The 23,064-nt window shown below is 54.3% G+C and overlaps 1 protein-coding gene across 8 annotated transcripts in view; it reads right to left on the reverse strand.

Annotated features, from left to right (window-relative positions):
* Positions 1-22,122, reverse strand: part of LOC102734234 (uncharacterized) — a 34,555-nt gene extending 12,433 nt beyond the window's left edge. For 2 of the 8 annotated variants that reach the window (XM_031020825.2, XM_081829909.1), the window contains exons 1-7: positions 22,027-22,122; positions 19,391-19,467; positions 18,597-19,145; positions 18,408-18,449; positions 16,579-16,692; positions 11,808-11,986; positions 2,916-2,991 (exon numbers count right to left, since the gene is read on the reverse strand). In XM_031020825.2, coding sequence (XP_030876685.1) covers positions 2,916-2,991; positions 11,808-11,986; positions 16,579-16,692; positions 18,408-18,449; positions 18,597-18,714 — 529 coding nt within the window. In that variant the 5' untranslated portion in view covers positions 18,715-19,145; positions 19,391-19,467; positions 22,027-22,122. Of the gene's footprint in view, positions 1-989; positions 2,575-2,915; positions 2,992-11,807; positions 11,987-12,108; positions 19,146-19,363; positions 19,468-22,026 lie in introns of those variants that run through there. The other 6 variants (XM_031020828.2, XM_031020826.2, XR_434935.3 and 3 more) reach the window with 6 other exon arrangements.
* Positions 22,123-23,064: the final 942 nt, after the last annotated feature.

Here is a 23,064-nt window from a genome sequence, read left to right on the forward strand (position 1 = left end):
ACTCCTTCCCTAGGGTGCTCATGGATCCCTCGGGTCCTTCTCACTAGTTAAGTACCTATTTTTATGCTCCTGGAGGCAAACACACCTAACTGCAAACATGCTAATCTATAGTCAACCGTCTGCCCCAGCCCAGCCCGTTCTCCTGCTTCTCTGTCTCTCTCCTTTCTTGCGTTCTTTGCATCTTTGGTGCTCAGTCGCCCAGACCGATGAATCCTAATGCCACCTGCAAATGGCCATCCCTGACCCCTGCAGCTCCTCCATGGGTGCCTGCCTTCCTTCCTTCCTTCTGACCATTCTCCCTTCCTGTTTTCTTTTTCTTTATCAGCTACTTACTCCACTATTAATGGAAGTGAATGCCCAGACTCTGACCCATGATGATCTGCGGTTTGAGCCCACCCTCTCCTGTGGATCCCCTACCTATCCCCCCATCTCTCTGTTGGGTTGCCAACACCCTGAGAGCTGCTCTTCCCTCCTGCTCAGCTTTGCTTCTCCCCTCCACTTGCCTGCCTTCCTTCTCCGGGGGCTTTGGGGCCCAGATGGGATTAATGACAACCCTGCTGCCCATGGGCCCGGCTCCCCTTTACTCTGCCCCGTCTGTTTCTCTGGATCCTGAATTACTTGTTGATTTGGAGACTTCTTATTTTATTGATAGCACCCTGGCTTGTAGAATTGGACTCACCATAATCTTTGCTGCATGACAGCTTTCCACCACGAATCCTACCACCGTCTACCTGTACGTATTCACCCATTCCTGTATTTCTGGACCGACAACCTGTCCTTTTTCCTTCCGTGCTTCTTGATTTTTATTTGGATATTTTACTTTATTCTCTCTTTTATCCTTTCACGGGACAGACTCAGCTCCCAGGACTGGGGGACACAAGCCCCTCAGGCCATGCTCCCATCCGGGTCCAAGAGTTTCCACTGCTCACTCTCTCTCTCTTTGGCTTTCTTTCATTTCTGTATTTATTTATTTATTTATGTGTGCCTGGAATTAGACAACTTTTAGTAAAAGTTAACTCTCTTCTTTGGTGTCCTGGGTCCTCTCTTTTTTTTTTTTTTTTTTACCTATTCTTTGAACTTTCGCCTGCTAATTATTTGTCCATGCCAGGAGCCCACGTGTGGACTCGTCCTAATTCCTGGTTTACGATCACCTGACGTAGTCCTCCTTATATATCTGTGCATCCCCCAATTTAAGAAAATGCTCGTTCTTCCTTCCATTTACTATTTATGTTTTGTCGTGTTCTCTCTCCCTCCCAATCACCTGCTCCCTCTCTCCCTCTCTTGCACCGGCTTATTTTGATGGGACTCATCCTCTTGTTCTCACCAGTGCTTTGGGAGTCCTTTCAGTGACCTTCTCTTTATGCTTTTTAATTTTAATTGTGTTTTGACACACAGTGTGCACCACGAACCCATCACCGCTATCCTGTCCTAAACCTATTTATCACCTCCAGAAGTTTCCTCCCACCCAGAAGGATCATTATCATTGCTATCATTTGTGATCAGAACACTTCACAGAAGATCTAGCCTCCTAGCGACTATGTAAGCACATGACACAGGCCTGTGGCTACCGGCTTCTGCATTTCCACCCCTTGGTCATTCTCTCTTCTATTTACATTTTATTCTTTTATTGGTAAACTTCAGGCGCTATCTATTTGCATTACACCTATTCCTGGGTCCATGAGGACTAAGTATCAGCTCATGTGGGGCTCTCTTTACACAGTGATTCAATACTTTATTGATTTAGAGATCAATGTCCTAGGCATCAAATGGGATCTCGTTCACGGCACTCTCATCCTGGCTTGCTCACTTCTTTACCTATTTATTTGTTGATCCACTCCTTTCTGCCTTCATTCATGCATCCATGGGCCCTTATTTGGATCATGTAACAGATACCCGTGAAATGACCTCCCAACAAGAGAAACAGAACATCCACAGTAACTTAGACCCTCCTGCTTCCTCCCACCAAGCTGACCACCAAGGCACAAGCCACAGTCCCTAACACACACATGTGGCAGATGCAGGCAGAGGCAGAGTCAATGTTAGTGCAGCTGGACCCTCCCGGGGCTCACGTCCTAGACCAACTGGGACAGATGTGCAATTAGGGCCGGGTTCCCCAGGCCCCCTTGGCAGGGCAGGCGTGTCCCCCTGGACCCCAGTGAATGGCCATCCCCATGAGAAACCTGTTTCAAGACCCTAGAGTACATAAAGACACACACACACGTCGTACATAGTCTCCCCAGTGGGAAAGGACAGACATGGCGTTCATTTCTAAATAGACGGCTTTGTCTGTAGCAATATGAAAATATTTTGGCCTTTCAAGGCAAATACAAAAGAAACTACCCATTACCATTGCTGAGTGTCTCAGTCCCAAACAATAAAGAACTTGAAGAGGTTTAGCCGGAAACTTTGAAGACAGAAAATCTGCCCATTCTGTTTTCCAGACATTTCAAGGGGGTGAGCGAAGGTCATTGGAGCTCGAAGCCCGTTTGAGAGGCTGGTCCCTCGGCCCGCGTTTTTTCCTTGGCCCTTTGAAGAGCCCCCCAGCTCACAAGGGCACTTCCATCCTAGTCTGCCCTGGGGCACAAGAGCCAAAGGGACACTCAATAATGAAAGGGCCATTCATTGAGAGGAGCGAGAGAGAAGGAATTCTTTGGGGGTCCGGCACTCGAAGCCGCCTATAGAATTCTTTTGCCACAGAGACAACACAAGGAGGCTGGGGGTCCTGCCTTAGAACACAAGCCCCCCAGGTCGGCAATCAGTTTGGCTCGCTGGGCACCCACCTCCCCGTGAGCGGCCCCCTGGCCGGTGCTCACCAGGCCCTCCCACAGGGCTCGCCTGGCCATGTGCTCTGGGTGGCAGCCCCCCACCCTCAGCGACGAGCCCACAGATGTGTCCCCCACACTCCAGCAACTTACGATTTGAACGCTGGAGGGTGTTGGGTCGTGTGTCGAGGGCTCTCCTTCCAAGGAGGATTCCGGACAGTGTCTTCAACTGGAATGAGAGAGCATGGGGTCACTGGGATGGAACCTCACCCAACGAAAGCATGGACTCCCCAACCTTCTAGCAAGTGTGGAATTGGTGAAATCACGCATTTCTCTTTTCAGCACCCTGGCCCGCGTGCTCACTCACCCGCCAGGCTCCCCACCCAAGCTACAGCTACGGACGCAGTAGACGGGTGCAGGCCCAGAGGCGGGGACGTGGCTCCTGCCCCAAGAGCCCTTGGCTGAGTGCTACGCACAGAGCTAAGTGCCGTCTTGTGGAGCCCAAAGATTCAGAGCCACGGCATGAATGAAAGCTGAGCCGGACACCAAAAGGGTGGGGAGAAGACTCCCTGGAAGGGCATCCCACCACGGAGGAAGGGCAGTGCCGAGGCACAGCGTGTGCTCAGGAAGAAGCCCACGGGGCGTGGCGTGAGCGTGGGTAAGACTAGAGTAGTAGGCTCTGGGCCACGGGCTGGGGGCTCTGTAATGGACAGTGTGTCCTAAAACCATGGCGCACATATCAGAGGACAGAAGATCGTGGTGCCAGGAGAGGTACCTTCACTTTGATAATTATGTTCACATTTTAATCAGCACCACAAAAAGCTGTGTCCAGGCACATCAAGCCTTGTGTTTCAAGCATTTGCCTTAAAGTTAAAAAAAAAAAAAAAAAAAGTGAATTCAGGAACGGTAGTTACTGTCAAAACACACAGACTGTACAGGACAAAAGAGGGGACCCAAAGAATGACATGAGCACTGTCATTATCTCATAACGACGCATCCGTGATGGGCTGATCAGTTGTAACAAATGTGCCCCACAACACAAGCTGTTAGTGACAGGAGAAATCGGGGACAGGGGCAGGGATAGGAATTCTCTGTCCTTGCCATTCCCTTTTTCCGGAAACCTAAGGCTGCTCAGGGGAAAAAAAAAAAAAAAGTCTATTTGTTAAAACAGATTTTTCTGAGTGAGCTGATTTGGAACACACGTCCAGTCGAGTCTAGTGAAGGTACGTAGGTGTGGCCAAAATGTGGCCCTGCCACAGCTGAGGTCTAAACAGCGCTGTGAGGTGGGTGAGGGCAGAGCCAGAGGTCGGGGCAGGAGAGGGTGCAGGCAGGGAGCCCCAAGGTAGGACGAGGCCCTCTGCAACTCCCCCTGTCCCAATGTAAGCCCCGTGGGGTCCCCTCCACTGTCTATGCCTCCCAAGACTTAGCCGGGATGCTGTGGGGTACACCTCTTGCTTCCAAATCCTCTTAAAAATTCCTTCCCTGGCCTTGAGCCTCCCAAACCTTGTTTTCCCCCCAACCGGTTGATTTTATAACCAAAAAACCAAAAGTCTTTAAAAAAAAAAATAAATGTTAACCAAACAGTCATAAGCTAGTGGATGACCAAGGGCAGACTCTGGTGATGCACACGCTCTGGGTCCCCCATTTGGAGCTGGATACACCTGAGATAGTTTCCAGCCCTCCCAGGGAGCCTGTGAGCCCCTGGGGTGGCCCCCTTCTCATGACCACAGTCCTAAGGTGACAATGGGACTCCAGACCCTGAACACACAGTCAGACCCCCCGGCACTGCCACTTCCTGTGGGAATAACGGGGTGGGGGGTAGTATTTGGTGTGTTTAATAGGACCAAGCAAATCAGGTAGCTCGGGGCATCTGTGGGTTTTTTTTCCTGCTTCTGCCCCCGGGGCTCCATGAGCCCCCGGAGCGCCTGACGGCCCCAGATTAACTTTCATGCAGACTCCAGGCTGCTCTGTGAAGACGCAGTGCTGGCCAAGTCATGCCTTGGTTTCAAAGCTGCGTGCAGCCCAGCCCTGGGTCGGCCGTGATCTATGGTAACGCAGCGCCGGGCTGGGACGGTAACAGATGTGTCGGAGAATATGCAGAGATGAGTCACTGTCTGGAGCCAAAGGAAAACACAGGGATTCCTTACAGGGTCCAGGGAAAGAACCGCCACCTGCATTTGATCTCAGGCCTCCTAAATGCCTGCCCTGAGCTCATGATCCATGCAGGGAGCCCTGGTGGACGCCCCAGAAACATCCTCCATGGCTTCACAGGATTAGCTCTTGGGGCACCTGGGGGGCTCAGTCGATAAAGCGTCTGCCTTCGGCTCGGGTCATGATTCCAGGGTCCTGGGATCAAGCCCCACTTCAGGCTCCTGGCTGGCTCAGTGGGGAGCCTGCTTCTCCCTCTCCCTGCCCCTCCTCCCCGCTTGTGTTCTCTCTCTCTCAAATTAAAAAAAAAAAAAAAAATTGAAATAAATTTTAAAAAAAAGAAAAGTCTAGCTCTTCATCTCAAGATTTTAAAAGTTACTCTTTTCTGGAGGCCAAGAGGACCTAACGGGTCTGGCATGCCTTTGGTACAAAGAACTTATGGATGTTTAGTGCTAGGAAAGACACAAAAGGATTATTTTCAATCAAATGGTGATTTCCAGAAATAGAGCCCGTAGTTTATACAAATAATCAGCCTCGCCTCAGATCTCATGCTTCCTACCTGTTGAGCAAAGACCACCCTCCTACAACTTCCCTTACAGACACAGGCTCTTTGCAAAGCTAATTTCCTGTACCTTTGTGAAGACCGGGGCCCGGACATTATGGACCCATTTATGAAAATGGGAGAGGTAATTGGGACATCTTTTGAAATCACGTCCCCTCTCTCGCCGGCCCCCATCAGCCCTCTAATTTCAGTTGGCCGGGCCATAGAGGATGTTTACATATGCCTCTTCCTGGAACCTCACTCTCTGCTTCAGGAGTGGGCAATTAGAGAGAATTAGGGCCTATTTGGTGTATGTTTACGGTTAATGGCTGGAGTGGTGGAGGCAGCCTCGGGAAAGGCAGTCGCTGGTCTAATTGAGGCTGGCAATTTCTCGATTCCTCATTTCAGTTCCCAGGTATTATAACAACCAAGGTCACAAAACAAAGGCTGCAGCCCACCGTGGCAATAACCAGGTGCGGGACCAACCGAGGGCTCTGCGAGCTTATTTACCACGCACATGCCGAAGCACAAAGGGCTGGCTAGAGGCGTCTTGGGACGGGCAGCTGGCACAGGCCTGGTTACCGACAGAAGTTGCCACCCGGGTGGCTTTTTCAGGAAGTTCTCAGCTGAGCGGGCGAGGGCACCAACAGAGGTGTTGCCCAGGGTCTCGGGACCAAAGGGCACGGGGTGAGCCACAGGGGAGGGTACGGCCAGCCGCACTCTCCTGGGACTGCCGCCACGGGGCCAGTCTCATTACACACCGACCACTCCACAGCCCGGAAAGTTTTCCAGGCTTGGCCGGCGGCCCACCCATTTGGGAAAATGCTCCGTAAAATGCCATCCCGGCCCCGGAGTGCTCAGGCAGCCCCCGGGAGCTAGACTGGGGTGTGAGCGCTATGGGGATCTTGTTCACAAAAAGCTGGCCATGGGGACTCCCTAATGACTGCGACCCCATTGCCCGTGCTGGTCAAGAGGGAGCCAGCCACCGGCAGCAGGTTTCACACCAGGGCCTGCTCTCCGAGATGGGGCACCAGCCCTCTCTGCTCTCTGTGTCCTCTCTAAAGCAGAGGGGGTGGGATGGAAGGGCACCAGCAATCTCTGACCCTCGGACTCTAAAGACCCAGCAAATAAACAAACCACAGAGGACCACTGAGGCAGCCGGAAGGAAATCCCAGAGCTCCAAGGGCCCTCCGCTGACCGTGATCCTGCATTGCCCCCTGTTACAGATGGGGAAACTGAGGCCAGAAGGCTAGAGACAGGATCCAAGGTCACACCCAGAGTTGGGGCTAAGCATGGGCTAGAACCAGCTCTCCAAAAGGCCGTGTCCAGAGCACCCATTCAGAATTTTCTCCTCCGACCGACAAGTCCTAGGGAGTGGGAGTGTGCCCTGCTCCCGGCCAGGAGGCTAGTGGGGGCCCAGTCTGGACACCTAAGGCCTTCCACCCACCACCCCCTCTGGTGAAACAGGGCCTTTGCCTTTCCCAAACTGACATCCCATGCTCCTTCTGCCTTAGAGAATATGCAGAGCTGACAGGCTACTGCCTCCTTTTACAGATGGGGAAACTGAGGCCCAGAAGCCAGCAGCAAGAAGCACCGGCCAAGACTGGGATGCGGACTCCCTCCTCTCACGGCAGGGATTTCTGCCCCAGTTCCCCAGAGGGGCTAGAGCCTCAGGACAGTTGGGGGCCGTGGTGGCGCAAACTCTTTGCCCTCCATCTGGCAGGGTCCCCTTGCCCGGGGCTGCCCCAGGGCCTGTGAGCCGTGCTGACGCCCATCACCCTCCTTAACTGTGAACACCGGCCCCCAGTTTCTTAAGCCGGGAGGAACGATTCTGCCTCCAGTATCAGGCAGGCCTGGAGAATGGGACGGGGCGGGGGCGGGGGGAGGCAGGAGCCACCCCACTGCGGGGCCCGCAGGGCTGGCACAGACACGTGGTCAGCCTTCAGCCCCTCCGGCCCTCCTCCCGGCCCCCTCCCCCCGACCCTGGAGGCCGGTCTCCCCTGGCCCCATCTGCCCGTCTGGCATTTTCTCGGGCATCAGGCCCGGTTTGATCCAATTCTTGTTTACCCGCAGAGGCGCAAGGATTCTTCCTCCTGAGAAACTTGCAGAGAAGCCCTAGAGCCAAGGAGCATGAGCATGTCCGAGGTTGCGCTGAAGGGGTGACTGGTTAACCGTGTCATTGTGCAGCCTCTTGTCTGTGCAGCGCAGCCCCCAACACACACACAAGGAAGGGGCCACCGCGGCCCCCGAGGGAACACACACGCACTCTGGTCCAGGGAAGGTGATTGAGCTTTTCTCCTTTTCATCTGAAGAAAAGGCACCTTCTATTGAAAGAATGTATTCACAGGACCTGGGAAAACTCATGTGCACTCAGCCCTCCCGATTATCCCCAGGTGGCTGTTCTCCATGGGGGGCGCCCCCACATTCCTTTCTGCCTGTGCCTTTGTTCAGCCTCAAACGGCCCTGGGAGCTCCCAGGCTAAGAGTCTCCTCCTTAAGCCCCTGCCAAAGACCCTATTCACTGCTCAGAGGAGCCAGGCAAAAGGTGGTGGGCAGCCTTCTCTGCCCAGACCCCCAGGGTGGGGGACTTAAGAACTCTCCATCTGGATTGTTTTTAAGCCCAAAGAAACTGGAGAGCAATTAAGAGACCCACGACTACACCCTCCACCAGCCTCCTCTCCCCTGATTAATTCCCCTCCCACACACATCCCAAGTGAGGGCCCACCCCAGCCTCGGCTCCTCAGCACCTGCTCTGGCCCCTGGACCCTCATGAGCCCGTGACTTGGGGGGAAGGGGCAGCTGAGAAGACAAACACAGATATTTCTGGAGACTTTCTCATCAGTCAGTTCCCAAAAGCATGGCTAGAAGGATCAGTTTTCCACAGTGAAGACCGGGGTAAGGGACCGAGTGTCTAAAATCCAGAAGGCACTAGAGATTCCAGGATGTATGGGCTCCTCAAAGATGGGTCTCTCACCCTGGCACAGATGAGGAGTCCCCCCACCAACACTCGCTTCCACTGGATCCAACTGAACTTGGGACCCCTCTCGATGGTGCTGCTCTGTCCTGCTGGCGTGTAGGGTGCCAGGGCCAGGGGGTGGGGGGACACCTCTGGGGGCAGACCTCCTCCCAACAGAGTCCCAAGGGCTCTCTGAATTCTTTCCTGGCTCTGAAACACGGACTCATTCCACACCGAGGACAAGAGCTGCCTCTGCAACAGCCCGTCCCTCAGACTACCCTAAGGGCCCGAATTCTCGAAGCCATGCAGGACTCGGGGCTGCCCCCTTGGAACCAGGTACCATAGAGAGAGCTGTCCCTCCCTCCCTGCCCACACTCCTGTCCCCCTTTCAAAATGGGAACCCCACACTGGAGATGGCCTCGTTTGGGAAGATACAACTCTTGTCCAGAATTTTCCATCTGCTCACACCAGAGATGGGAGACCAGGCGATGCTTCCTTGTTTGCCATTTAGGAGAGAGGACAGGACTCAAAGCAGCAGAGGGAAGGGGGACCGCTCCTGGGACGGACTCACACTGTGTTAAACACGGGTCTTCTAAAAAGAAACTGCCCCCAGAGCCGCAGGCCTTTCTCAATTCCGCTGACAGTGTTGCTCTCTCCATCGCCCACTGCCCTTTAACCCTTCAGAACCTTAATTTGTCTCCCTCCACACCCCCTTCTGTGTAAAGCCGCCTTCTTCTTTTCAAGGAAAAATTCATTAGCAAGCTCATTAAAGATGGGTCAATTTTTTTTCTCTTTCTGGAAGTCAGATTGCTCACAAAAAACACATTGAAGTTACTTCATGTAAACGAATAAGAAACACATGCATCATGTTGCCCTTAAGTCTTGCCAGGTTTTGGACATTATTTGGAGAAATGTGCTTGGAAATGCTTTTGGGGTTTGAATCACAAGTCAGGAGGCACGAGGTCAGGGGCCCTGAAAGCTGCAGTGAGGCCTCCCAAGCAACCTGCAAGTGGGAAAACACGGGGCCGAGGGGGCACTCTGTGTCTTTCCATGAGCACAGAGGCTGAGCTCTGCTCTGGGCTCCATTTCCCACCCACCCAGGGGGAGTCCAGTGGGATGGGAGTGCCAGCTTCTAGACAAGACCACCATCTCCTCCGCACATCTGTGCCCTCCTGGAAGCATCCAGCTAGAGGCAGGCCCTGGGGACCAGCCTCGCTCGTAACAAACGGACAGAGAAACCCCTCCCGCCACAGTGACAGGGCTCTCTGCCCTCTGTCGGGCCCGTCAGGGGCTCCTACCCACCCCTTACTGCTCAGGGATGGGCCAATCCCTCCAAAAAAGAATTTTCTGAAAATGATCATTTCTTTTAACACTTAAGAACGCCTGGGATGTTCGACTACAAGGCTGATTTATGATGTTCTGTTTTAACTCCTTTAATTGAGAAGAATACTTGATCTAGTCTTTATTTTCTGCTTAGTGACACACAAAACCCAAAATACGTGACACACAAAAACATCTATTTGCCTGAGACGGAACACTCACAAGTGTACCTGAAATACAACTAGGCCCAAAGAGACGCCATCCCACACTGCGGTGGAGGATGAGGGGCAGGGGGCTGGCAGGGGCTGGGGCGAGCTGGACACCTGCCTTCACCTTGACTCTGGCCCTCAGCTCAGCCCACCTTGAGGGAGCGCTGAGATGTCCCTCCGGAAGAATCCAGAAACCACGGGCACTTGGCTCAGACTAGCTACGCGGATCCGTCTGGCAAGCTCCGGATGCGACCCCCCCCCTGCCCCTCCCAGACCTGCATCCTGTCCTATGTAAACCTTCCTTCCTAGGCCTCTCTCTCTGCCACGTCACTCTGCTTGCAATGGCTCAGCAAATGCCAGCTACGGAGTAAATATCACAGGGCAGAGCCTTCCTGGTGCCCCTCCTTGGATTCAGCCCCGGGCACACACTCCCCGCCTCAAGGCAGCCTGACTAGCTCTCCAGGGAACAAAAACAAGCAGGCAAAAGACAACGGTCCCCAGGTTCAGATACCTCCGGCCCCTTGCTGTCTACACTGACGGGTTTTGTTTAAAAATAATATCCACACCCCATCTCCCTTTCAGTGGAGAAGGGCAGGGCAGACCTGGCTCTGAAACCGCTGTGGGATGAAAGGGCATTACGGAAGCTGAGTTAGAAACCCAGGACCGCGCGGGGAGCGCGGGGGTCTGTGGCACCAGGAGGAGGGGCCCCCTGCTCTGTTCATCGCCTGCCCTCCCACAGACCCTGCGTGTGGGCACCAAAGGGGACGCTGGCATCTGGCCCAAGGGCACTGGGGGACCCACCCGAGTCTCCATCAATGTTTGTGGGCTTGAGTTAGCCTCGCCAGGCCATTCCCCATCTCCCACCCGGACCACCCCAGGAGTCTAACTGGCCTCATCCATCACCCCAGTGGCTACCCCAGGAGCATTGGACGCGAGGCCCCACAGGCACAGAGCTGGCCTCGCTAGCCCGGCCCCCTGCGCCGTCGGCTCCTGGCACCCAAAAAAGGAAAGTGCCCTCAGCCGAGCTTCCTTCACTTCCTGTCCACCTTGCTTAGCTGCCACAGGGGCCACGTAACTGCGTGGGAACCCCTCTAGACCCTCCGGTCCTTGAAGCAAAGCTGGCTTTAGGCACCCCAGGAGAGCCCCAGCCCTGAGCCCCCATGGCTCCATCCATGCGTCTTGAATCAGTAAAGCACAGATAAACAAATGACTCGTTCTGGCGTGAACTGTGTGGCTGTAATCCTCTGCTTTCTTCTTCTCTACCATTACTGATTTTATTTAAACAGACCCAAACATTTCCATCTCATTGCAATTTCAGGGGTGAGGAAAAGGGGCCAAGAGAAGAACTCACTCAAAACCACTCTGTGATTAAAGGACATTATCAAAGCCTGGTGTGTGAGAACCCAGCACTCTCACGAGGGCTGACATTGCATTGGCTTTCAGGGAGAAAGGCTTTCTACAGACAGACAAGCTTTCCCATTTCCACGTCTCCATGCTGGCCCTCTGGCCAGGCCTCGGAGACCAGAGGGGGCAAATGCACCATTCTTCATTTCATTCACGTGCCTAGCAAAGCTGCACGGGGGACCTACTGCGTGCCTGGCCTGAGTTGGTTCTCGCCAGAGTTGTGGACACCCCTCACTTACCGTGCCTGGCCCACAGCATGCCACTGCCCAGGGTGGGCCCCACCCATGCTGGCTCCATGTGGCCACAATCCTGGCTCCAGGCAGCTTGCAGACCCCGAGGCCGCGGGGTTGGTGAAGATTCACTCTTGGTAGTGGCCCCCTCCCCAGGCGAAATGTATATATTCTTGAATAGAGATGTGTGAGCTGAAACTAATGAGATCCTGGTGTCCCAAGAAAGCAAGAAACTCACCCCAAACCAGGAGGAAGGGGAGAGGCACGGGGCTGGGCCTGAGATGTCAGGCAACGGGCAGCAAGGCAGGCTCGGTGGTGCAGGCCAGTGGTCCTCCGGGGGCTGCTTCAGCCTCTTCCATCTGGTTCTTCGGCCGGCCCCAGCCAGGTCGCAGCCGGTGTGCCCAGGACAGGGCTGACCTGCAGGAGAGGCAGGAAATCAGGATTACAACAAGGCTAGCACTCCAGAAGAGCTACACACACACACATACACACACACACACACACACACACACACGAAAAGGCATCGAGCCCAGTCTCACCTGCAGCGTGGTTTTTGGTGGAAGGAGGTGGCTCGTGGAGATGAGCAATGACATGAAGAGGTGAAGGAGAAGCAACGGGCCTAGACGGCAGCCCCCGCACCAGCCGCGAGGCCTGGGGCACGGCAGAGCCCAGGACTCACAGGCAAAGGCTGTGGCTAACACCCAGTGGGACAAGACAAGCGGTCTGGGGGGATGGGGAGGGGCAGGACAGAAGTCTGGCTGCAGCCGTGGTCGCTCCCCCCGACCACGGGAGGAGGCATCCGAGGATGGTTGGGGGAGGTGGCATGTCAGCAGGGGCCTGTCCCATGGGCACTGGGGACCAGTTGTCTGGCCGCACAGGGAAAGGGGCTCCTTAGGCTGGAGGAGGGGCATTTGGACCCAACACAAGGCCCAGAGGCAAGCAAGCGGGAGATGGAGGAGGAAGCAGGCAGGGCCAGGTAACCACAGGTGTGGGCTCAGCAAGGAAAACCAACCAGCTAGGCAGAGGGCTGGACAGCTGAGATCCAGAGGGTCAGGAGCCCAGTGATTCGGGCAAGGAGAAGGGGTATGTAGGTCAGGCCAGGCGACAGACTACGGCAAGCAGAGCTGCAGGTGGGTCAAGTGGGCCACCAGACAGAGCGGAGCAGGTGGGCAACCAGGCAGAGGTAGAGCCTGCAGAGCTCCCTGGAGGTTCCCGGCCATCGCCTGGGCTGCAGAGGGGCTAGATTTAGTCCCAGGGGGAGGAAGGCATCGTGGAGGGAGAGCTCCAGGTCACAGACCCCAACTCAAGAGGGAGACCCTTGTGGCCAGAGCCCGAGGGGCACACACACCACAGCGGTTCCTGTGCCCCCGCCTCAGTCCTGAGCTGTAGGGCAGGGGGCCAGGGCAGCCATCAGCACTCAGCTACGGGATGGGGGTCGGAGGCAGAGGGGGCAGGAGGGAGCAGAGCCCTGGTGATGGGCAGCTTCAAGTGAGCTCCAGGGTTTAAATTAAAGGTCACGGGGGCCAACTGGCCCAAGGAAGGCAGACCAGGCCTACCCCTCACACCCCTCTGCCGGCCTTCTCCACAGAGCCGGAGGCCACTGCTCCAGCACATGACACAGCATGAGGCCGCCCTCAGCAGAAGCCACCCCCCGGCCAGCCCTCCCAGGGAGGCAGAGGCCATCAAGGGACACGCTAAGGGATGCCGGGCCGAGCCGGGGCCGGGCCGTGGGCTCGCTCAGTAAGGATCAACTGTTGGATGACGGGATGGACGCCTGAGTGAATGAAGGGGCAGGACCAGCAAAGCCCAGCTCAAATGGGGCTGGGAGTGGAGCGATGCCCACTCCCCCTCAGTGAAATGAAATCCACCCTCCACCCTTGCCTAAAGCTCCTCGGTCCCCAAAGACTACCGTCTAGCATCACAAGTATGGCGGTTCCTTCATTGACTCACCTGCCCAAACAGACATCCCACATACTCTTACTGAACCCCACTTTGTGCCAAGCTGAGGCTGGGGCATCCAGAGAAGGCATGGGCTGGCCTAGGGCACCCCCAGAGGACCAAATCAGGAAATGGTGATGAAAGGAGGGGAGGAAGAAGGGGGTGGAGAACAGAGGTGGGCAGTAAAAGCAGAAAAACAGAAACTCAGAATTGTGGGGTGGGGGCATCTCCTGGCCTCACGCATTCTCTGCTTTTCCACCTGGTGAAGCCACCTCTTCCTAGAACTATCCAGAGCCTCCAAGATTGATTTAATGAAGGATGTTGAGACCAGTGGGTTCTGGGAGCCAGGGGGCTCACGCAGGAAGCCAGGCTGGACCCCTGGGCTGGAAAGTGTGGGGAGCAGGGGGTTCCTGTGTGCACAGGCAGAAGAGAGCGATGTCCTTCCCAGGCATAGAAGGGATGCGGTAGAAACAAGGGGGCAAGTGACAACAGGCCACCCCTATACTCAAGGGAGCAATTAGCTCAGACCCCTCTGCTGGTAGCCTCAGAAAAGCCTAAGAAGACTGCCTAGTTTCCAGAAACCCAAGCAGGAGCAGAGTTGGGGGAGAGGATTTTTGTCAATGCCAGGCACTCGGGGTGAATGGGTACACAACGGAATGAGTACAAAACCCCCAAGATCCTGGCCAACCAATGCCTTCCACGGCCTTCCCAGGTTCTTAGATGCTGGCATATTAATGACTTGGGGGCCTGTATTTTAATTACTGTTTATCGGAGAAAAGGTCTGTGGTTAACTTTTTCCTATTTAAAATTAAGTCCTCTCATTTAGAAACACCAGGAACTGCTCTATCATGTTACTCTCCAATAACTACAGAGTGGGGTAGGCTTTGGTGGGATCCCTAACTTCAGAGGTGCTCATCCTTACCAGTCCCCTCACCCAGGCAACATCTGGGTCACCTGGACATCCTTTGACATGGTTAAGGTGCCTGACAAGCTGGGTTTGCAGATTTGAAAAGAGCAAGCTTAACTCTGAGCCATGATGCCAGAGTACCTTTAACCAACAGAGAACTTGTGGGCCTCCTCCCTTCTCCCACCATTTTCCATTTGGCTGAAGGTCTGGCTAGAGTCTGTTGATTAACTGGGAGTGATCTAATCTTGATTGATCGGCCTTGGGGTGAGAAAAACCCAGAACTTGGGACACAGAAGGGCAGGTTTCAGACTTGGGGGGCTACCTGCTCTAAAGATATCGATGGGCTCTGGGGCATCCAAAGATCAGGACAGAAGCTTGGGGTGGGGGGGCAATTCCACTGGGGCAAAGGGCATATGGGGGAGGGAGATAAGAAACCGGTAAAAGCAGGGACTATGGGTTCTGATGCCAGATCGGAGTAGTCCCCTCTGTGCACTTGGCGAGTGATCCCGACAAATCGCTGGGCTTCTGACACTCAACGCTCAGCAGTATGTCGGAGCCAAATGTGAACCGCAAACCTTGCAGTTCTGTTGGGGGGGCGGGGGGGGGGCCTCTGGGGCACCAATATCCATCTGTTTCTTGACCGGGATGGGGCATTCCATGGGTGCTGGCCTTGGGATAATTCCATGGGTTCTCCAGGTAGATGATTAAGTTTTTAATGATCAGTGAGTCCTGAAATAGGTCAGGTGCGTGCTCTAGTAGGAAACGCGCACGCCCATTCCCGGGCTTTTTGGAGACTGAATCCAGGAGGCATGGAGCGCCTGGACCACTGCGACATCTGTGTGTAGTACAGTCGAACAAAGGAACTTTCTGCAAAGCAGCCCTATCTGCGGCAGGCTTCCCAAAGCGGCCTTCAACTTTCAACCCCACTCAATGGACCCCTCACTGGGACAGAGGCAAAGACTTAAATGAGGAGCAAATGAAACCCAGGCTCCAGCCCCAGAATTAGAAGTGTGGCCTAAGCACTGGTCGCCCCCGCCTGCGGACGCCAGTTCACCTCATTATGATAATCAGTGTGTTTTTCCTTCACAGACAAAGAAGGGCTCCTTATGAGACGAATATTGGAATCCAGCAGCTACCTCATTAACGTCTGCAGCCTCTTCCTTGACAAGGCCCAAGATTAGCCCTGTGTTCATTAAGGGGAAAGGGCGGAAAGTGGAATAAAACTGAAAACCACAGCTGGGGGGGGGGAGGGGGAGGGCGCTTTCTGTGGGCCATTCATCCGCTGAAAGGCTGCGTGTACCTTCGGGACTTAATCACCAGCAAGGGGGGCTGGGGAGGGTTTAACCAGGATGCAGGAGGTAAAGAGGTTAAACTTGATAGAAGGAGTTAAAAACTCAAAATGGGGCAATTTGATTTGAAAGCTTCCTGGGATTTGTCACTGGGATAATCAATTTAAAACCTTTTTCCTGTTTACTTTCTTTTAGCCGGACCCGACCCAAGAGGAAACCTTTCTCTGGATGGGTTTTTGGTAGATTTCAATATTTTCTAAGTCTCGCTTCCCCACTTTTTGGGGCCTCTAGTGTCTTTTCTTACTGTTTTTTTTTTTTTTCTTTTTCTTTCTCTGCTACTCTTCCCCCACCGCCGCCCCCCATGTTTTTCTTCCCTCTTTGGTTCTCCCCGTGGGAACTTAACCTGCCAGAAAAGCTGATGGGGACTCCGGTTTTCTCATGAACATTTTATTGACCTTATTTCAAGTCCCTCAACTAGTGTCTGGTTCTTACCTGCAACACATCCCACCTGACCTGCCAGGTAAAGATTAGTAACCCTATTCCAGAACTGAGAAAAACATGGCTTGGAAAACCTGACTAACCCCAAGGCCTCAACACCAGGTGGTTCAGCCAGGCCTCAAACCTGGCAAGATGGTAAGACGGTAAGAGGCAGGCTCCCAGACAGGAGAAGCTGTGGATACTCCAGTTCCTAGGAGAAACTAAGAATGAGGGAAGCCAGGAGCAGGTGATTCTGTGAAGCATCTGGGGAGTATATGTCAACAGGAGGGAACCAGAGCCGAAAGCCCTGTGAGGGCCAAGAATGAAAATGTGTCCATGTGTCCGCGTGTCCGTGAGCCGGAAACGTGTCCAGAGTTAAGCGACAGAAAAGTCATTACCTGAGGTAGGGTCGTTCGACGGAGCAGAACAAGTCAGGAAGCAGTGGGTTGAAGAGGAAATTGGAGGTGAGGAAGGAAGACAGCAAGTGTAGACAGGCCTTTCGAGAAGCTTGGCTGCGAAAAGGAAAGAGACAGGCTGTAGTGGCTGGAAAGGGGGTCGGGGTGGGGGGGCCCTGGGAGGCTCCCTGCTGTGGAGAGAGCAAAGTTAGGAATTGAGAGGGAAGAACTGGTGGCGGGAGGGACAGGTAGGTCTGAGACAAGAGGGGCCAGCGCAGTGGACACCTCTTCCTTCACTACCCAAGAGGGGACGGGGGTGGCAAATGTGCCGTGGGACCCCAGTCGGAAGAACACCTTGATGGCCTCTATTCCCTTTGGAGGTGGCAGGCCAGCCCCGGGGTCGGGACAGGGAGTTGTGAGGTTCAAATGAATCCACGGTTGCAAAAGGCCTTTGCGGACTGCAAAGGGAGACATAAATGTTCACTGTAATTACTCACTGGTAGCAGGACGCTCAATTGTACGGCCCACTCAAACCTCACCGGGGCCTGGATTTTCACTGACCATAAATTATGCGTCCTTACATTAAGGATGTAAAAACCAGTGGTAAAAGCTCCTGCCAGCCCCTGGAAGACAAAAGGTTCCCTCCTAATAGCCTGGATTAACTCAAAGCAGCTCTCCGCCCACTTCATTTGTCACCTTCCAAGTCACCCTTCCACCTTCTATTTGCCACATAATCCAATCAGCCCCTTTCAGATGCCCAGGAGCTATTGTCTCCATCGAGCTGGGCTTCTCTATAGCGGCCGGAGTTGTTTTTGTCTTGTCCGGACAAAACTGGTTGGCTTAAAAGGGGACGAAAGAAAGTGCGGGTCGAATGAGGACCCCAATTAGCTTCCAGGAGACTGTTTTCATCATCTTTGGATCACATACCAGGCCTGGAGTGCTGGGCATATTGTCGGCGTTCCAGAAAATGTTTGTTGAATTAATTCTGCTTTTATTTACTCTGGAATTTATTTATTGAGCGCAAACACACACAGCACCTACTGGGTGCCATTATTACCGAGGGAGAATGGGGTTGGGCATGTGCACCATGAGGCGCTAACCCCGGGAGTTAAGTATCTAGCAATTTCCACAGCGATTTACAAAGCACTTTCATAGTGGTTACATCATTTGGTCTTCAAAAGCGCCCCGTGGGGTACATAAATGCGGGTGCTTTTTTCTTCTTCTTCTTCTTTTTTTTTAAATCCCCATTTAGCGCATGAAAGGGACTGGGGCTTGGAGAAGTTAAGTGACTTGTTTAAGGTCACACCATCATTGAAAGGTGGAACCAGCACATGGCACCAGAACTGGGGCCACCCAGGCCCCTGAGACCACACTAGACAGCTGGGATTTCAAAGAGGCTATCCCACTGTCAAATGCCTGATTGGAAATCAAAAGGCTCTTAGTAGAACTCTGGGCCGGGGGGGTGGTGAGGGGCAACCACAAGGGCACCCAGGGTCCAACTCGGACCTCTTCTCTTGCCAACAATGTGACAAAACACTTACACTCCTCCAGCCTCAGTGTCCCTGCTGTGAATGTGAATGTGTCCTGTGCCATGGGAGGGGGCACTTGCTTCTCCTAAGTCCTCTTTCCCCCGCCACCCCCGACCCTTTTAAAATTCCTCCAAATCAATGTCGAACCCATTCTCATCTGTAAATGAGGCTGCTTCGTGCATAGGTATGCACAACATGGAAATAAGACACTCGTAGAACATAGAAAGTGCTCTGGAAATGACCACATGCAAGATTCATGTTCCTACTCAGGTCAGCCCAACACCCATCTTGGTGGACCCCTACCTGCTTCAAGGAGAGCCCCGCAGACAGGGGCTGCCTGGAGCGCTGCGGGAGAATAAACGAGAAGCATGAGACGAGAGTGACAGGGGTGGGAAGGGACTGACCTACCAGACTTTTTTCACCAGACATTTGCTGACCACCAACTCTACGCCCAGCACTGCCTGAGGCAGTTTTATCTCATTCAATACTCACAACAACCCTGGGAGGCTGCTCTTCTTGTCCCCGTTCCCCAGAAAGAACAGGGAGATCTGAGAAGAGGTGGGGATGCCCTTGGCAGTTCGGTAGCATGGCGTCCAGGGCTCATGCTCATTCCAGAAGCCCACCCTGGGCCTTGGAATTGCCAGTGAGATGCTGGTGGAGCCCTTGGCCCAGGTCCCCCTCCTGAGAAGTTCCCAAAGGGATCCTTCTGTTCAGGACATCAGACAGGCAACAACAGGGTTGTCGTCGGAGAGAGACTGACAACTCCTTGGGGAGGGAAACACTCCAGGTCGCTGGCACATGAACACAAGCAGAGACTTCGAGGAAAGTATTCACAGCATCAAGGCATAAGCATAGCAAAGGCCAGGGGTTAATGACCAATGCCCCCTCACTAGGGCAATGGTTTAAGCATTCAGCCAAGAGGGAGAGCTGGCTGGTCGGATGTGGTCCTCTTCATCCTCCATCATCCTCGTCCCGGGGGCTCTCTGCCAGTGGCTGCTTTGTATGCGGGTGCCATCCAGGGGTCGGAGCTCCTAGTGTCCTCTGCAATTGATCAAAGGTTAGAGGACCCACTTAAAAGCCCAAGTCTAGGTAGTAATTAAAATTTAAATCAACTAATTACAACTAAAACTAATTAGTTAATATTTAAAATGGTCTTTTCATTGCTAATGGGTCTGGGGGTGGTGCAAAGAGGGTGGCAGGGGTGGGGATTCTGCCCGTCAGGTTGGGTTATACACTGCCACAAAGAGGGACTGAGGTACCATCAGGTGGAGGTGAGCAGCAAGCACCTTGGCAGCAGCGTGGCATCGAGAGGTGGTCCTTGAAGACAAGGAGGTGAACGGATGATGTCATCCCTGAAGAGACCCTATGGCATGGGAAGGGGGCCGGATTAGAAACCATCTTGATGACCTCTAACGGTCAGCACAGGAACAGCAGAGAGAGGGAGGGGGCAGTCAGAGAGAGAGGGAGGGAGCTGTGGGAAAGAGGGGGTAGGAGGAGGGAGGAGTTAGGAGGGAAGAGGGAGGGGCATGGAAGGAAGAGGAAGGGGAGGGGGAGGAGGGAGGAGGGAAGGGGAGAGAGGAAGGGGAGGGGAAAAGAGGGATGAGGAAAACGAAAGGGGAGGGGGAAGAGGAGAAATGGGAGGGGCAGAAAGGAAAGAGCTGAAAAGGGGAGGAGGGAGAGAAGTGGGAGGGGGTAAGGAAGACTTGATTGACAGGGCACAAGTGTCAGCTGTGTGCGCATGCGCAACCTGAAGCCAGGCCTAGCGGGCCAAGGACCATTTGCAGACACAGACCGCTAGGGGGCGCGCGGCCAGCACCCAAGGACTCAGAAGCACAGCCACCTGCGGCGTGCGCGCGCGCGCCCCCGCAGCGCCTGGCCCGCAGCTGCCAGGGGCACAGCTGGCATAGAATGGGCGGGGGGACGCGCAACAGGTCTCAGGCTGGGTTGCGGGGAGGCCACAGCCCACAACAGCACATCGCGCAGGGCCGCTATGTCCCCGAAACACCACACCCGCCATCGCATGCCAGAATCCACCTGTGGACATCGAGCAGCGCCCCCCAAAACATGTCCAAGGGCCCTTCAGCACCCCAACTATGGGGGTCACCCTGCATCAGAGAGACACATAAGGCTATCAAGAAGGCACTCTCCATAGGATCTTTCCAGAACACGATTCCACTTTTAATAAGTAAAAACACAGAAATCTTGGCTGTGACCTTCGGTAAGTCCACTTAAACATAAATTAATTAAAATTATAAAGGCCCAGTTCTCGATACACTGTTTTCACTCATTTGTGTGGTCTCTGGACACATGATACAAAACAGTATCGCTAAAAAATAATATAAAGTCAGCCAAAACCACCTAAAATCATCCAGAGCACCATCGACCCCCCACCCCCTCCCACCGCGCAATCTCATCTCCCTTCTTGGCCACAACAAGAATTTTAAGACCTCGCACGATGACACCTAATGAACAATTTTACGACCCCTTCATCCTGCTCAAATGAGCCACACCTTCCTAAGACCCCCCCCAAAACCAAAACCGACTAAGATAAACTAATCTGCGTCCACGCTCTTCCACGACACCCTAAGTCACACAGCCAGTGCGAATCACCGCATCTCTGCCCAGCGTGAATGCTCCAGCCGCTCCCCAGTGAAGCCCCGGATCTTAAAACATTTCCCCCTCAGGTAAATGAATCCAGAATTCTCCAGTAAATCCCGCGCTCGACCCCCTCCAGCAGAAGAACAAAGGCCACCTCCCCTCGCCACCCCGCCCCCCAAAATTCCGCAGTGCCACCGGCGCCCTCTGGCGGCCAGCAAGAGAACTTTCCAGAAACCTGCCACGTAGCAACCCGCTCGCGCCCCCCCCCCCCAGCCCGCCGGCCCAGAGTGGGGAGGGGGCGGCGTGGGGGGGCTTGACAGGGACAAAGGAAATGGCAAAAGACGACTTTATCAAAAGTCAAGAGCCCGCAACATGTCAGAATCTTCTAGCGACCATCACGCGATGCTAAAAAGACCCCCGACCCCCAATTCCCAACTCCCAGCGCCTGGACAACCCCCAACACGCCCCCTTTTCCGTATTTCTCTCTTCCCTCTTGATTAGCCTCCCCTAGCCCCAAGGACATGGCCTTCTCTCCACCCCAACCCACCCCCCTGCTTCTATTCTGCAAGTGCCCCCAATGACTTGACCCTCCCCCCAGCCGCCCTTCTCTACGGAACTGATCCTAGGGGGCTTCTGATGGATCTGCACTTGGGCGCCATATCTCTCCACTATTAAAGTGACTGATCGGGGGCAACCAGATGATAGCAGTTAGCAATTTTACTCTAAATTTTGCCTGGAGTCTGCTCTGCACTAAACCCGTGTATTTGGATTCGCAATCCCTTGCGGTCGGGAACCTGTACTCCTCACGCCTACGGGCCACCAAGAACCTAGCCAAAAATTAGGGGGGAAATCTACCTGGGAGACTCTTCTTTTTAGGTGCCTTCCCCCCCCCAACTCGTGGGGCATGCAAAATGCACCCGCCGCCATATCTCCCACCAACCGTGATTTTAAAGGTGGCTTCGAGGACAGAAAATCAGGGTTTTGGACCCCAGTGACTGCGGTACACGGGATTCTGACAGGGACCTGATCGGATTCCTCCCCCTGGTCTTCATTTAAGCCCCTACCACCCAGCCTACCCTCAAGTAAGGACTGGACAAGAAAAGGGCCCTGATTCCCCCACACACACCCCAGGAAAATGTGCCTCGAGATCTTCCTGCCTGACAGAATTTCATCGCCGACACTCGGGGACCAGGCGAGGTGGCCGCCTTCGAGAGAAGGTCCCCGGCGTCAGTCATCGGCATGTCCAGGAGGACAGAGCCCAACCTCGAAGGGGTGTCGTCTTCGATTTGCACATCCTTTCAGGCAAGGATGGCCAACCACTCACCAGGTGGGGAGATTCTCGCGTGGGCGCCCCGCTTATTCCCGAGGAGCTGCGGCCAAGGCCAGCGGGCCAAGGCGCGCTCCATCTCAGCTCTCCGCCGTCTGCGCTAGGGGCTGGCTGGGTGGGGTTTATATGGAGGCGCAGAAGGGGTGGTCTCTGACGTCAGCGCATTCTGCTGCAATGCGCTCATTTCTCCAAAAGTGATTGGCCGGAAAAATGAGCCCCCCAGATTCTATGACAAATTGCTCTAGCCGCACCCAGATTGCAGCAAAGAAGGGAGGAAAAAAATCTGCCGCAGTGCCCCTCGCCGCCATGACCAACACCCTGTGTTCGCTGGTGCTTTTTCCCTACGCGAGACCCGCTCGCCGAGCGGGGCGATCTGTCCGCACAATTTGCTGGGAGAACGGAACCAGGGATGGTTTTCCTCAGGCGGGCCGAGGGTAAAGCTGGGGCGCTGGGGGCAGCAGATCCCACACCTGACTATTTCGGAACCTCTACCAGAGGATGCGGCTTAGGGAAAGAAAATGATGCTTTCTGCTTATTGTCCCGGAAAAAAAAAAAAAAAACACGCCCCGAGCAAGATAACCAGTACCCAAATGTAAGTCAGCGGCTGTCACCCCCTTTTAGCCCACCCGTCCATTTCTGATTGGTTATCTTTGACATGGAAGCCTCCGCGCAGCATTGCATCTCCGAGTCAGAAAAAAAACGGGTTTTGAGTCCCGGGCTTTTGCCGCTTACAACCTGTGCACGAGAACCTTGCAACGTCCCTTCCTCTGCCAGGGGGTCTGTTTCCTACATGTTCACAAGGGGGTACCCCTCCCCACCCGGGGTCCTAATAATAACTTAGACATGAGCCGTGTCCCTCTAGGGAAAGTACTTTTCGAGGAGGACCGTGTCCCACGTGGAGATGCATGGGGTACCCCCCAAAATTGAGGTGATTTCCCCCACACAGACACTTTGAAAAGCCCTCCCCCTCCCCGGACCGCCCCGGGGAAACAGGCAGCGACACATGTTGGGGCAGAGCAGAGCTGCACGGCCTCG

This window comes from Leptonychotes weddellii, chromosome 9, assembly GCF_054177405.1.
Source record: "Leptonychotes weddellii isolate Sample4059 chromosome 9, ASM5417740v2, whole genome shotgun sequence".
In the NCBI taxonomy this organism is placed as follows: domain Eukaryota; kingdom Metazoa; phylum Chordata; class Mammalia; order Carnivora; family Phocidae; genus Leptonychotes; species Leptonychotes weddellii.